A 15,170-nucleotide genomic window follows, 5' to 3' on the forward strand; every position below is an offset into this window, starting at 1 on the left:
AAGGAGAACAGTTCCCCTGGGAGGTAGACGGAATAACCCTGGAACTTGTTAATTAAGATCTTGTTAATGAATCTGCTTGTTAATGGTCTATTAAATAATCGCACAATGAAGTTTACCTCAGGAGTCAAGTCTCTTTCAAATGCTCACTCTTTCCAACCCTCCCTGTCCAGCTCTGACTGATTCAGGTCCTTTCCAGTCCTTCCCAGTTCTATACAACCCTCTTGGTATGGAAGGCATGGCAAGGCTATTACGGCCTAAAGGAGGCCAGAAAGCCTTTGTCATCTCCATTCTGGCCTTCATCCCTCCAGCCAGGATGCCATGCTTCTGACCTAAATTTCCCCACACAGAAGAGGAAGGAAAACCAGAAAATGAAAACGTAAAGGCTCCCCAAAACTTTGCTGAGAAGCAAAGCAATGGGTGAATTCCTTTCGCAGGGGACCTGGACACTTTTGTGTAGATAGATAGTGGCCTGTGAACCTGCCCTCAGACAGTCTACAGAAGACAGGTGACTTTTGTCCGGACCACTGAGGAAAATCACATGTAAATTTCAGGGGAATGGACTCCTTACTGGAATCCAGTTTCAAGGACGGATTGTGAGTGGTTCCCTCTAGGTTGGGCATTTGGTTTCTTCATTAACTATTTGGGCATCCTATGGCTACTTAGCATTTTAGACACAGACTCTAGAAAGTGTGGGTGGGTGGGTGTGGCTGTGGTTTATATGGCTGTTTTTAGATTAGAGAAGGCACCAGGTTATCTTTTTAGACTCAGAGAGCCTGTACAGGACAAGGGTTATTCTCTCTCTCTCTCTCTTTAGTTTTTCAAGACAGGGTTTCTCTGTGTAGCCCTGGCTGTCCTGGAACTCACTCTGTAGACCAGGCTGGTCTCGAACTCAGAAATCTGCCTTCCTCTGCCTTCCAGGTGCTGGGATTAAAGGCACGGGCCATCACTGCCTGGCTATTCACCATCTCTTATTTCATAGACAAGAAGATGATAAGCAGAGAGACAAAAGTAACTCACCCAGAGCCACACAGCTTGCTGAAGTCACCTTTCACTTTCTAGTCTTCTCTTCCTATGCAAATGTTCCAAGGGGCACCCAGTCCTGTGCTGGCCCTCAGCAGGCAGCCTCAGCAGAGCTCAACCATAGTTCTGCAGAAATCTGCTAACTACCCCAGTCACCGTGGAGCCAGAGGCTTGCAACAAGAGGGGACACACTGGACAGAATGATAGCAGGCCACAGATGTGGGCTCATGTCAGAGGGATGGGAGAACAAATAATTGTACTACAATGTGGTGCTTAAAGCAGGGAGGCTATTTTGAGAAGAAACACCATCCCCAAATCTAGATGCATAATTAACAAGGGTGTTTCTCACCCACAGCCATCTGAAGTTCCGGAGCCTCAGACTGAACCCTGTTCACATTCCACTTAACCTTCTACCCTCTGGCAGATTTACCCAAGGGGTTCCAGCGAAAAGCAAAAAGCCAGACAGTGGTGACTAATTCCTCCAACCCTCTGAGCCTTATTTCTGTACAAATAAGCATTTGAAAGCTCCGGGGCTGGAGAAGAGGGAAGGAGGCTGACAAAAACCCCAAACAGAAGCAGCACAGCGGCCCTGAGCACAGTGAGCCCTCTGCAGCAGTACCAGCAGACTGCTGTTGGCTGGAGCCCAAGGAGCATCAAGGCATGCTGGACTCCTGCACATCTGGCTAAGCACCTCACACCCCTCTGCTGGGTTGCCTCATAGTGACAATATTGCACCAAGAAAGGGAGGTCTGAGCATGCGCAGTCAGCGGATCTGTAATAATAAGAGAGGCAGAGGGGGATGAAGACGAGAGGACAAGAGAGAACTGGGAATGGCCGAGTCAGAGGCAGCTGGACAGATGGTTCCATAGCAGGAGGCTGAAAGAAGGTACTGCTGGTTCCCAGGACCCACATCTTCATCCCTAGCCTCCAGAATCCCTGGGTAGAACACAGTCTATCCTTTCTAACTAGTCCTTAAGCCCTCCCTTTAAGAACAAATTCTTTTGCAAAACCTTCCCTTCAGTCTTGCATGGAAATCACCAGGGAGACTCCTTCGGAACTCACAGTGGTTCAAAGACTCACAGGAACAAGTGCAATGTGGGCCCTGGGAATCTGCATGATGGAGGACAGTCGCTACCAGTCCTGACCCTCTTCCTTCTTCCTCCCCATCACCACAGGTGCATGAAGCAGCTCACTTGTGAACCCCAGTCACCAGGCTGAGTCCCTGTCCCGCGGTCCATACACTCACGATGCTTGTTCAAGGGTCACTTTTCCCACGTGCACATCCTCACTATTCACGCTGAACAAGAGGCCCTCAAGAAGAGGAAGTGGGATCTCGTTCTCGGATTCCCCTGCAGACAGCACCGGGCCAAACGCTCTACACACAGAAGCGCAGGAAATGCTGTGGATGTGGTGAGATGAGGAAGATAAGAGGCGGGGAAAACCACAGACAGGCTGGTGGAGGCCCCACTGCAGGAACTGCTTTTAGTGTCTGTGCGCACCAGGCTGGGACAACGGTTGGCTCTGCTATCTTTTCACTCCTTCAATACTCTTGGCTCTAACCTACCCTGTGAATGGCAAGCCTGAGCAATGTTCCTCCCACTGGAAACTTTGCCAGGAGATGGTGCCAGGAATATAGGTGCTTAGTGAAGGCCTGCCAAGTACTCTAAAGTCGTGAGACCTATCATATTTCTGTGGAGTACCAAGTATAGACTTGACCATGAACTTTGGTAAAAAGACAAGGACCCTCATCTACCTGACTAAACATCAGCATGATAAGGCCTTTCCTTCTCTCAGGAAAAACATTGCTGGGTCCTTATTCTCTGCCAAGTTCGGTTCTAGCTTCTGCTGGGATTTCTGATATTAAGATACACGTTATATGTCATCAGATATTATTTTATAGTGACTTATCTTTGGAAAGCTACTTTTCCGTTTTGTGTGTTTGTTTGTTTTGAGACACTATGTAGCCATGATTGGTCTGTTGCTTCCTATGTAGAATAAGGCTGTTCTCAAACTCATAAAGATCTACCTGCCTCTGCCTCCAGAGTATTGGGATTTAAGGTATGAATTACCAAGCCTGGCTTAGAAGCTACTTTAGAAGCAGGGTCCTCTCTGGTGTTGGGCCTCAGTATCATCTAAACACCAAATGGATGCTGTCAAGAAGGCCTGAATACGGTACCATGGTTATCTGAGGTCACGTCTCAGATCCTACTGTGGGAAAATGGTATTCTCAGTTTACTGCAGTCAACCCATGCCAGCTCTGGAGTTCTTTCTGCCATTCTCAGAGGCAATATTCCATTAAAAAAAAAAAAAAAAAGCAAACTGTTGTCCCAAGCTGCTTTGACTAAATAACAGCCCGATTTCCGATATCAGCTTAAAGGTTGTCTGCTTCATAGACACCCGAATCTCAGAGGAGATCAGCTACTCCTGCTTCTAATCCCATGCTGGTTTAGACTCCTCAGGCAGTAACACTTTTCATAACCCTCTTCAGATGCTAACTGAACTTTAAGTTCCAGGACAGCACAAGCGATGATTATTCCTCTTATTCCCCCTTCCCTCCCCAGCACAGAGCCTGGTGCTAGAAACAATGTAGATTGCGGAAAGTGGGTGCGGCCGCAGGCCCTGTGAATCGCAGTAGATGCCTGAGAAAATAGGGCTGAATGATGAATCGATCAACTGATGTATTCTCTACCGGTGACATGCTCTACCATCATTTCTACCATCATCACTGAACAGCCAAGAGGAGGAAGCACCATTCTCTTTGCAATACCAATATCTCACAGTAACAAAACTGAGCTCCCGCCAGGAGGTGCCCACCTTTAATTCCAGCATAAAAGAGGTGGAAACTAGCGAATCTCTGCGTTCAAGGCTATAGGGCAAGTGTCAGGATAGCCAGGGCTATGCAGAGAAACCCTGCCTTGAAAAAACAAAAACAAAACAAGGAAAACAAAACAAAACAAAACAACAACAACACCCCCAAGTTTTTTAGGACCACGACAATGCAGAGACCATGATCAAAGTGTGATACTCCAAGGTTAATAGAACGTCACCCGAAGCCCTAGCATGCCTATCAGTCTTGAGCCAGCTACCACAGACTGGAAGGTCTCCTTCAAGTGACTCAGCTCCTTCTGGTCTGAGTTCTCTCATGAAGCGACCAAGGGAGGAAAGTAAAGAGCTGTCCACGCCACAGTGGGAAGACAGAAAGAGGTGGTGTTAGCAACGCTGTGGACAGGAAAGGGTTAACCTGACGTGTCTAGGTTCCCACCCCACCCTGTAAATCAGCCTTGACTGCTGCTGGGGTGAATGAAGCCCCACCAGGTCGGCCTGTCAGGAAGGAAGCCCATGCATCCAGACTTCTGTTGTTCTAAGGATTTTTTTTTTTTTAACTGCTCAGGAAGGAAGCTCAAGCCTAGCCCCTGCAACCCTGCTAATTCCTCCCCTCAGCGTGTACCACTGCCTTTGCCTCTGGAGTCACTTCCACTCCCCTTTCTCCTCTCCCACCATTCCTAAGGAATGGAACATTCTACCATTTAGACTTCAGTCTCAAAATTTGCCTTCCCTTCAAAACTGAAAATGAGCAGGATCTGGTGGCATGCTGTAATTCCAGTATAGAGCAAGCTGAGGCAAGAGGATCATTACAAGTCACGGGGAGCCCTGACTATACAGTAAGTTCCAAGACTAGTCGGTACAGCATAGTAAGTTTCAGTCTAGCCTGGGCCTCAGAGCGAATTCCTGTCTTAAAACAACAACAACAACAAAAACCCACTGAAAATCAAGAATGCTCTGTATGTGTTTGCCAGCCACACACCTCTATGTCTGTGTGAGAAGAGAAACTGGTAACTGGGAGCAGAATTTGGTATACCCATCATCCATGGAGATGCTGTGGCCCCGAACAGGGAGCCGCAAAGAAGTCCATGGAGACAGCTGACTGCTAGCTAGTCTCTGGTGGCTGTCACTGACACACACTTATGTGAACATGGGACCTTCCAAATATGAGCTACTGTCTTGAACCACAGCCTTCAACACAAGGTCCTCAGCTAGAGGGTTGGTCTCGTCCTTGTCCTTTCCCCCACAGACGTGCAGAGTCATTCTCGCATGTTCCCTAGCCCCATGGGGCTTGCTTTGACAAAGAGAGAGGCACTGACTTTATTTGTGGCCCTGACTAATGGCAGCCAGGCCTCTTTTACTCCCTGGAGAATGAATACAGGCACTACATGCATAGGAGGTCTGTCCCCGCCTAGCCCCGCCCCCCCTAATCCCTCCCTGGCAGCCCCCCTGCCACAGAGCTGTGGCTGTATTTCTCTCCTGACCTGCAAGGCCCCTCCAAGCCCCATCCTAAGCCTCCCCCAAGCACAAACAATCCATCATGCCACAGGACTGTGACACACACAGATGGGGGGAGGTTCACGGGTTTGTCTCACACAGGCAAGGAAGGGGGTGTGAAAGTGTCTGTGTAACTTAAAATCTACGGACGTACTAAAACTCTGGAACTCTGAATTCTAATACTAGTTAAATACCACACTAGCAAATCTCATTAGGCAGGGCCCAAGCCACCATCACGCACAGATTCCAATTCGCTATTTATTCCCAACACTATGTGATAATACAAAAGTCTTGACTAAGAAAGCATCGTGAGACTGAGGTTCTTTGGCCTGGGCCACTGAATCTCTAACGTAGTCAAGTCCCTTCTGGACTTGGACACCCAGTTTATCTAACTCTTCATATTAACTTGCTTGTGAATAAACCCAGGGTTAATCTTGGTGGCCGGATGATAATAAAGGGAAGTGAAGCAGCTGGCCATCACAGAAAAAGGCTTGATCCACAATGTCCCTTTCTTCCTCCCTCCCTCCCTACCTCTTTGTGCGTTGCCATAGGTGGAGTGGGTGAGAGGGTCCTTTGCACATGCTGGCTGCTAATGACCCTGTGTTTGGCTACACTGGGGTTTCTATCAAGGAAAAGCATCTACCACATTGTCCTGGGAATGACAGCCATCATTACATATGGACACTTAATGGTTATCTATGGATCTGTGATCGATCATTCAGTCCTTCACAACAACTTTGTTAAGGGCTGTGTGAGTCCCAACCTGCAGGTGGGAACACGAAAGCCTGGACAGGTTAAGTAATTTGCCTAGCAGGTAAGCTAAAGGATCGTAACTCAACTCCGGAGGCTGCGTTCATTGACTATCACATCCTACTGCCTCTTCGCCTTCCATGTGAAACTCCTTCAAGTTGAAGCTCAAGGGGCCCCGCCCAGCTTTTATTCCCTCTAACAGGTATTTATTATGCAAGGCTGCTCTGACTTGATTTAAATCAAACTCCAAAAAAAAAAAAAAAAGCAAGGTCAAATGAGAGTAATACAGGATTAGCTGGCACCTAAATGGGAATCATATACCTGAAAATAAAGCAGAGGCCTTTCTGGGGCTGCTCCTGCTTGCCCTCACCCTACCCCACCCCCAGCTCTGTCCCTGCTGCTCTGAGATAGATGCAAAGCTATCAGTCTCAGCCATAAATGGATGTCAGTGGGGAAAGGCAGTTCTCATGAGGTGAGCCACAGAAGGCTTACTGAGTTTGCTGTCTCTTGACACCATACTACAGGGTCCTGTCATCCAGCCCCCACTTCAGTTCCACACTGACCATGGAACATCGGAAAGGCCAGACGGTTCTATGTGTCTACATAGCTCCCAAATTGCTCCATTACTTCCAGCTTCAACCAGAATCTAGACAAAAACTTTTAAACATACACCCAAAGGAGGTAGGTGTAAAACCTGGGTCTATGAGCTCCATACTGTGGGAATGCATATGGAAAGAAGACACTCCACTCTTGAGTTCCTAGAAGGTTAGGAGGAAAAAAGTAAAATTTCAATTATTTTTATGTCATGGGAGGGTTTTACTACCCCAAGGAATCAGTAAAATAAGTCTGTGTTTGAAGAAAAGATTTCACATATTTCCTGAAAAAAATCTCCCCACCTTTATGGTCATCAAGTGCAAGGCCTAAGTGAGGCCTCCTTCTTGGCTTGAGCCTGAATATCTTTAGAATTAGTGTGGTCTTATAGCGCATGCATAGCATGCTAATGGGAACTTCAAAGTCTAGATTGTACCTAGATCCATATATTTGACCTCATCTAAAATATACAAGCCCTTTGAATATGCTTGTCACTGTTGCAAGAAACACACACACACACAGCCCTCACCTTCCTAATACCAAAAAACTAAAATGTATTTATTTAAAAAAATAAGTTTAGTCCATTGGGTAAGCCTGGAATGGGATAAATTCCTGCTGTTTATCCAGCCTCTAGCAGGGTTATCCACTCCATGTCCTTAACCTGGAAAAAGTATAATAAACATCTACTCATTTATCATTTTAATTTATTATTGTTATTATTATTATTACTACTATTATTATTTTATAGACCAGGCTGGACTTGAACTCACAGAGATCCACCTGCCTCTGCCTCCCTAGGGTTGAGATTAAAGCCAAGCATCATCTTGCCTGACATAAAGTTCTTGCAGAAAAATTTTCTCTTTCCTCCAAAGAGATATTTATCAACCCCCCACCCAGAGCATACACTTTGAAGATATAAAACACGCTCTGTTCAGTCACAAATGCACAACTGAAGTGACACTTTTAAAATTTGTAAGGCACGTTGGCGGCTGAAGAGCAATACATTATCCAGAAGTTTGCAGCTGATCTTTAAGAGGGATAAAAATGGTGCTGAGAACGATTGCAACGTGTGGGAATATTCAACTCCAAAAATTATGGTTGTTTTGGTGTTAAAATCGTGTGGGTTTTATGATGACATGCATCATCACCCCAAATCCCAAGTATTTATAAAGAGTAATGTCAACGTGTGCTCTGATATTTATTAACCAGATGCGTGTGGTTTATGGGTTAAAACCAAGAAAAAAATTAAAAATTTCAATTCGATTAAATGAATTGACACTTTAAATCTGGAGTATTCACAGATGTTACATTTTATCTTGTGCTAATATTTATTGAGCTGATGGTGGTAGTTAGTAAGGGTTAAAATTTAAAAAAAAAATAAAGATATAATTTTATTTTTCAGTTCTCTTCTAAAGAGGATAGAGGGCAAAGAGCAACTTTGGATTTGGTGTGAGGTTTTGTTTTCTTTGTGAGGTTTTTGTTTTGTTTTCAAACAACAAAAAAGGCGGGGGTGGAGGGGCCTACCAAATAATCAACCTGGGGCCGCTGACCGGAAGGCAGTTCCGGACAACTTCCCGTGGGAAGAGTTCCAGAAATTGCCCTGACTTTAACGAGTCCCGCTGTGCTGGCTGCGAGCCTCCCAGCGTTTTAGGCGACCGCGGCTGCCTCGCCCGAATACCAGCAATCCTGCAGACTCACCAAGCCCGGACTTGGGAAACACTCCCGGAATATTTTACAGATTCGAAAAGCAAAATGAAGGCGGGAAATTATTTTTGAAACCGAAAGGAGAAGCCTCAAAGCTGTACTACCCAAAGAAAAGCTGGGTTCACATGCCTGTGCACAATCCATCTAGGGTCCTCCACGTCCTCGGCCCCCTTCTGGTTCAGTGTCCACACCACTCCATGGCCACTCGCACGCGCGCGCGCGGAGTTCCAACCACTCCCTGGCACCCGCCTGCACATCTCGCCCGGTCGCTGTCATTGCCAAAGAACTGGGTTCTTAGAGCGTCGTAGGCGCGTGGGGACGTGGAGGGCGGGGGTTAAGGTGTCGCACGGACCTTCCCCGCACCCTAGAGGCCGCGCGCGGACTTCTCCTGAAGAGCGATGGCGAGGTCATCCGCATCCCTAAAAGCGCTTGTGGAACCACCTGGCCACAGGCGCTGCCCACTGGGTGGCCCGGCCTGTGCGCGCGTCCCCGCGCCCTCCCCCACCGTCAATTACCAGCCACCCCGATGCGGGCAGCCAGGCGCTGGCTGGCGGCCGCGAGGAAACGGCAGCCCGGATCGCTTCTGCATGACAATTGACTCTAGGGAGGGCGCTCGGCTAGGAGGGAGGACAGCCCCAGGTCCGCGTCTCACCATGGTGATGAGGCATTCCCTCCGTGAGAGGCGACCACGGGCGAGGGCCGGGGAGAGCGGCCGCCAGAGCCAGCCCGGGCGCCGGGCGAGCGGCGCGCAGAGCAGAGCCAAGCCAGGCCAGATGGCTCTGTAGCCATCGGGGACTGCTCCGGTTCAGCCCGGCCCCACTTTAGCTGTGCAAACATTTCTTTATCCCAACAAGACAATTAAACCCAGCAGCATGAAAGGGAGTATCCGTGACTGTGTTGGGAGTGAACAAACGGTAACAACCACACACATCACAGGAGTTCTTGCCCCGCGGGAGAAGGGGGTGGGAGGAGAACCCAAAGCAGCTGAGCGCATCACAGGGCTAGATCTGGGCAGGCAGAACCCAGGCAGTCAAGATACAGGCAACCTTCTGACCCCTCTTTCTGGTCAGTGGCTGACCCTTCACACTGGTCATCTGCTCCAGCTGCAGTCCAGAGGTGGAGCCTGGGAACGAATGTTCCCTGCCCACTCCAATCCCAGAGCCTTTGGAAAGTATCCGCTTTATCTCGCCTCTATGATGTCAGCTGGCTTTCCAAGCTGCTTTGGCCTAAGTGGGCTAGGCTGATTGATAAGGTCTTCCATGGCACGTGCCTTTATAAAGGCAAATCTAGAGTGCAGAATACCATCTCCAATCAGGGCTTTTGGGACCTGGGGCTGGCTGGCTTTCCAAATATATCAAAGATGAGCATCAAGCAAGACAGGAGCTTCTGGGAGATCTCAAGTTCCCCGGGCCACAGGGAAGGCTAAGGGGAGAAGACCAAGGGTAAACACTAATGGGCGGCGCCCCTTCCTGGGGTAAACCAGAAGGCAAAGCCAGCCACAGCTCCACACGGACAGTTCTGACTTCTCTCAGGCCTCCAATGGGCTTGTATGCTAACCAACTCCAATTTGGGATTAGATAAGAAGGCCAGTCAAAGACAAGTCAGACAGGAATCTTGGCACAGGGATGGCCTGAAGAAAGCCATCAGGAGAGGCACATGTCAGGCCCCAGAATACACACTGAGAGAGTAATAAATGTAGGGATTCTACCACCAGGCAGCACGTAAGGACTTACCTTCTCTTTTGCTGTAAAGTTTCCTTAATGAGGAATGTTTATTTTAAAGGCCCTGGGAAACACATCTATAGACACTTCATATGTAACGCACAACATGGGCTATTCGTAATTGGCCCATAAATTTTAGCGTCATTTCCCTGGACAAGGAGCCTTGGGGACTGGTTCAGGGAATGACAATAAATGGGGGTTACCTCAGTCCCCTTCCTGGGGAATTATGCATCCTTCACGTACAGCTTCTCACAAAACCACGTCTCCCATTTTCCAGGACAAGTAAGTCGGTCCTGCAGCGCACAGGCCTCCTTGCACCACAGGGCCCAACACCTACCTTGGGGTCACCTGCAAACCCAGGTGGGTGGACGGACAAGCAACAGGAAGTACCCGCTAGAAGAAAGGACACCACCCAAAAGGCTATACTTGTGTCTGTTGGGTTTTTTTTTTCCTACGCACATTTAATCACAAAAGAAACCCTGCCTATCAGCACAGCAGTTAAGGGCTGAACACGTGTGCATTACAGCATGTCTGCAGGCTTTGAAAGGCATGTGGACATATCTGCATATGGAGGCAAACCAAGAGCAGGGGGTGGCTGCCACAGTAAAAACTGTCAGTGTTTCCATTATAAAAACTGATTTCCAGCAACCTAAAATGCAGTCTGAAAACTTCTCCACCCCATAAGGAACCTGCACACCCATGCTCACCCCACCCCACCTACCAACAAAACTATACATTCTGGGAAGCCACGTTCCCACTTAGGACTTGTACTATTATATTTAATTAAGACTTAAAAAAAACATTCTATGAAAAAAATTGTCTGACAGAACTGAAAAAAAGGCAACCATATCAGAAATTAATTCTAAATTTTAATAATTGACAAGTCTAAAATATACATGACTCAATTTGGCAGTGTGGACACACGCAGATATCCTGTGCCTATGCCCCTCTGAACAGTTGCTCTCCACTCTTCTGGCTTCCCAACCCCCACTGCTGCCCCATCTGCCCCTAGCTCTCACTCCCTTTGGAAGCAGTCTTGTATACTGTCACTCGATTATCTGAGAAATATTACTTATTTCAAAACGGTTCTGTAGGGAGGACCCGAAAGGCATCTAGTGGGGATAATCAGGCCTCCTAACGGCCCTTAAATATGTATTTACATAAAACAGACCATAAATATTCTGAGACACGCCGGGTGTATGACAGGAGCCAAGAAAGCTGCCACCGACTTTGTCACGGTGCTCTTCTAGGCTTCCTTGAAGAAAATGTCTCTCTCTCCTTCCAAAAGCATAGGTGTCAGCCACCTGCATAGCTTCTGCCCCTGCAAAGGCAGCAACTATAATACCTAAGGCAAGGAAGGGGAAGGGAGCACGGATCCAGGGCCACCACTGGGGGACAGTCTCCTCTTCACTCGGTGCCTTTGTTTCTGGTTAAAGATCAGTCCTAAATACAACCCTAATAATCTGGGTGCGCAAAGGATCCTGTTCTCCCAGACCTTCCTACAAGCTTGGGCTCTGTGCACAAGGGAAAGAACACGGAGTAGTCTATAAAGGAAGGATATTTTAAACAAAAGGAAAGAGGATTCCCGTTCATATGACAATTTGAAATAAAGTTTCCCCACCCTTCTGATCAGAGTCCCATTAATTTCAAGGTCAGAATTCCATTTCACTTGGGAGACAGACTCATTTAATTTTTCTCCACCCAGGCGTATTCCTGTGTGAGGGATCCATCTCCACGGGGGACGGCACCACCATACAATGCAAACCAGGCAAACAGAAGAGTTATGGCTTTGACACGCAGAGGGGAATGGATAGCCACATCCATGGGTTCTGACTTGACTAACAAGCTTGCTCCTGCTCTGGCAGTCTGACACCGGTTTGGGCTAAAATGATAACAAACTCAAAGTGAGCTGGGCTTGTGGGGTGAGGAGAAAGGAGTCTTGATCTCTGGGTGTTACTTTATCACACCCCGGTTTTCAGAGGATTTCCTTTTCAACTTGTACTTGGAGGGAAAAGTGGGGAAGAACTGGTCACACCCTAACCCAGCACAGCTTTAGCAGGGGCCAGCTTCCAGGAGCCTTCCACATTCAACAAAGGAAAACAGAAACAAAACAGAAAACCAGCCCAGCACAAGGCCAAACACCTGTCTAGCAGGTACACCCAAGGAGCAGGATCATAGCACCTACTAGTCAACAGAAACTGAGAAGGTGACAGCCGGAGGGCTTCGTGGCAGCTCTGCTGACACACAGCTGCAGCCTTTTTCCCTGAAGTGGGGAGGTCTCTGGCTTACAGACACTGACATAAAAGACACACTCTCAACATATTTCAAAACCAAAGAGCGATGGATTTACAAGGCAGGTTGATTTTATGGTGACTTTTATTGAAAAGGTACGCTGGGTGTAGGCAGATGCCTTTTAGCACAGGAAAGTTAACACAGTGCCTAATTCAAGGAGACAGCCTGAGGAAGCAAGGCCGACAGGGGAGAAAGCAGCAATGTCTCTATTACTCTCCTCGGCATCATAAAGAGAAGAGAGGGAAAAAAATGGTGTTCATGTTGGTGGTTAGAGCAGACAAGAGCACAAAAAAGCAGAGGAGAGGGGAAAGGGAAACCTCAGATGTAGTTTTCTTAAGAAAATAAAATGAGGCAAGTCTTAGAACAAAAGGTTGGAGGGAAAAGCGCCCTCAGTTCGTACACTCGCACCAGGCCTGAAGAAAGCTGTTCTGTCTACCCACAGCCCCAAAGCTTCGAAACACAATTATTTTCTGATTATATCAGAGTGGAAGACTGCAGGGTTCTGCCCTTCTAGTCTACAAGTTCCCAAGAAAGGTTAAGTTGAAACGATTAGCAAATGTAGCCAGAACCTACCAAAGCACCGGAGAACATGAGAAAAGCCATTTCATAAGCAGAAATTAATAACAGTTGTGAGCATCAACGATAAGGCCATCACCTGGGTCAGCTATGTCTAGTCCTAAAAGCTAGCCCTGGGATAAGCATCCAGCAAGCCTTCCGAGTCCCAAGAGAAGTCAGCTTTCCAGCCTCATGAACGCAAGGAAAGCAACCGCTGTTTGAAATGCTTTCTGGTGAGTGAAGACACCTTTGTCCTTCTGTGAAAAACAACCTGATGCCAACCCTAGAGCAGAGAGCTGAGAAAATAAAGTCACGTGGAGCATGCTGGCTACGATACAGCGGGAAAACGAATATATATATCACTAGTGTCAGGGGACCGCACGAAGACAGCAAAGATGGGCGGGGTGGGCAAATTTCCTTGGGCCCCCAATTCCCTGGGAACCTATGTTTTCTAACAAAATTACTTTCATTCCTGTGAGTCTATGGCACCCTCTTCCCTCCTCAGTCTCCAGAGAAGCCAAGCAGGCCTGGCACTGAGACCAGCTTGCCTCCGGGTACCATCGGAAAACCTGCAAGAAGTATATATATCATTGATCATTGAGAAGAGGTAAGTAAGCATTAGCCATCCGGAGCTGTCACAAGGGACAGAGCTGGCCTTTCCCGTCACTGGGAGCATGTGCGATGCTGCCAACCTGTTGAACACTTCTGCCAGGCAGGCTTACTGGGGGTGAGGAGGGGGTTCCAACCAAAGTACTTACATCTGTCATTCCGATCCTCTGGACTCGAGGAGGTTTCCCGGTCAGAGATGAGGCCAGACACAGCAAAGATCTTCTTCCCAGTATCATCAACCTTAAGTGAGCCGGGGGAGCTGGATGGCAGCTGTGTCCCAAAGTCATATTCCTTGCCATCTGCATCTGAGAATCGCAGGTGGGGAGACTCTGTGTCATGGCAATTCTTGAGTCTCTTGGCTGGTGTAAAGGCAGACTGATAGCTCTCCCTGTCCTCCGTGGAAGCGAAGGGACGGAATGCCCCCACGCCACTGTGATTTAGCATACTGATTGGGGTGCAATCTAGGTTTGGGGGAGCAAACTGGGGATGGAGGTGTAGTAAGGAAGGGGGGAAATCACGATTGGCAAAAGTGCCTGGCACCCCACCTTGCCGGTGGTACATAGAGGCAAAGGTGTAGGAGCCATTGGTGAAGGGAATATGAACGTCCTTGTCTACTGAGACAGGTACACCAAAGGGTCGTGGCTGCTGACAAGGGATGGAGGCATCCCTGCTGGCCTCGGCAGTGGACGCCAAGACCATCAGTGCTGGGGATGCCAGAGGGTTGGGAAGATAGGATGAGTTCTCCATCTTGAAGGCTGCCCGGTGTAAGTCCATCGGAGTCTCTTTCGATGGCCGGTGTCACACAAGAAGCAGTCTTCCCTGGGAGGGAGGGCAACCTGCACCTTGGATCAGGGCGAGGATTATTACTGAGGAATCATGCCCTTCGAAGACCTGCAGGAACAGCAAAGAGGAAGAAAAGACGGGGGAGGAAAGTCAGGGGGAGGTAAAAAAAAGAAGGGAAACCCCCAAGTGATTGAAACACCATCCTTCTGGCTTACAGATGCTCGGGCAAGAGACCCCACAGGCTTTAGGAGCCAGTGGGCAGCAGCAGCAGACCGTTTTCATTCAGGAAAATCAATAGACAACTTACTGTGATCTACGCGTAGCTGACTTTGGTCCCTACACGTTCCGGGTGAAATGCGCCTGAGCCCAGCAAAGAAAAAAAAATCATAAAACCTCCAAATACAATATTCCCTGAGCAAATGAGCTTTGGAAGGCCAAGTCACCCAGTAGATTAGGTGTTGGGGGGGGGCTCTATATTTTAAAGGGCTTCTACCTACAAACACCACTTACGGCTGGCTTCTGGCTTGAGGTACAGAGACCAGGCTCTACCTTACTGATGCCCCATATTAATATCTTTCTTCATCCTTATACTGACAGGTCCCTATGACACACACATCTAGACCATACATATTAGTTGGTACAAATTGTACGTGTGGCTGAATCACACACATTGGCCAATACATACACATACATCTTCTACACATACATTTTCATGTGTCACCTAAGACTATCTCTAGAAATAAGTGCCATGTGAACATTTTTTTTTTTTTTTACACACAGCCCCCTCTAATTACACAGGCTTCCTAGCTCTCTCCTGAAAGGAAC

General features: G+C 48.0%; 1 protein-coding gene across 1 annotated transcript in view; it reads right to left on the minus strand.

The window, feature by feature from the left end:
* Rnf220 (ring finger protein 220) overlaps positions 1 to 14,448 on the minus strand; it is a 219,616-nt gene extending 205,168 nt beyond the window's left edge. The window contains exon 1 of the mRNA XM_029476301.1: positions 13,712 to 14,448. Coding sequence (XP_029332161.1) covers positions 13,712 to 14,336 — 625 coding nt within the window. The 5' untranslated portion in view covers positions 14,337 to 14,448. The remainder of the gene's footprint in view (positions 1 to 13,711) is intronic.
* Positions 14,449 to 15,170: the final 722 nt, after the last annotated feature.

Source organism: Mus caroli, chromosome 4 (genome assembly GCF_900094665.2).
Source record: "Mus caroli chromosome 4, CAROLI_EIJ_v1.1, whole genome shotgun sequence".
Classification (NCBI taxonomy): domain Eukaryota; kingdom Metazoa; phylum Chordata; class Mammalia; order Rodentia; family Muridae; genus Mus; species Mus caroli.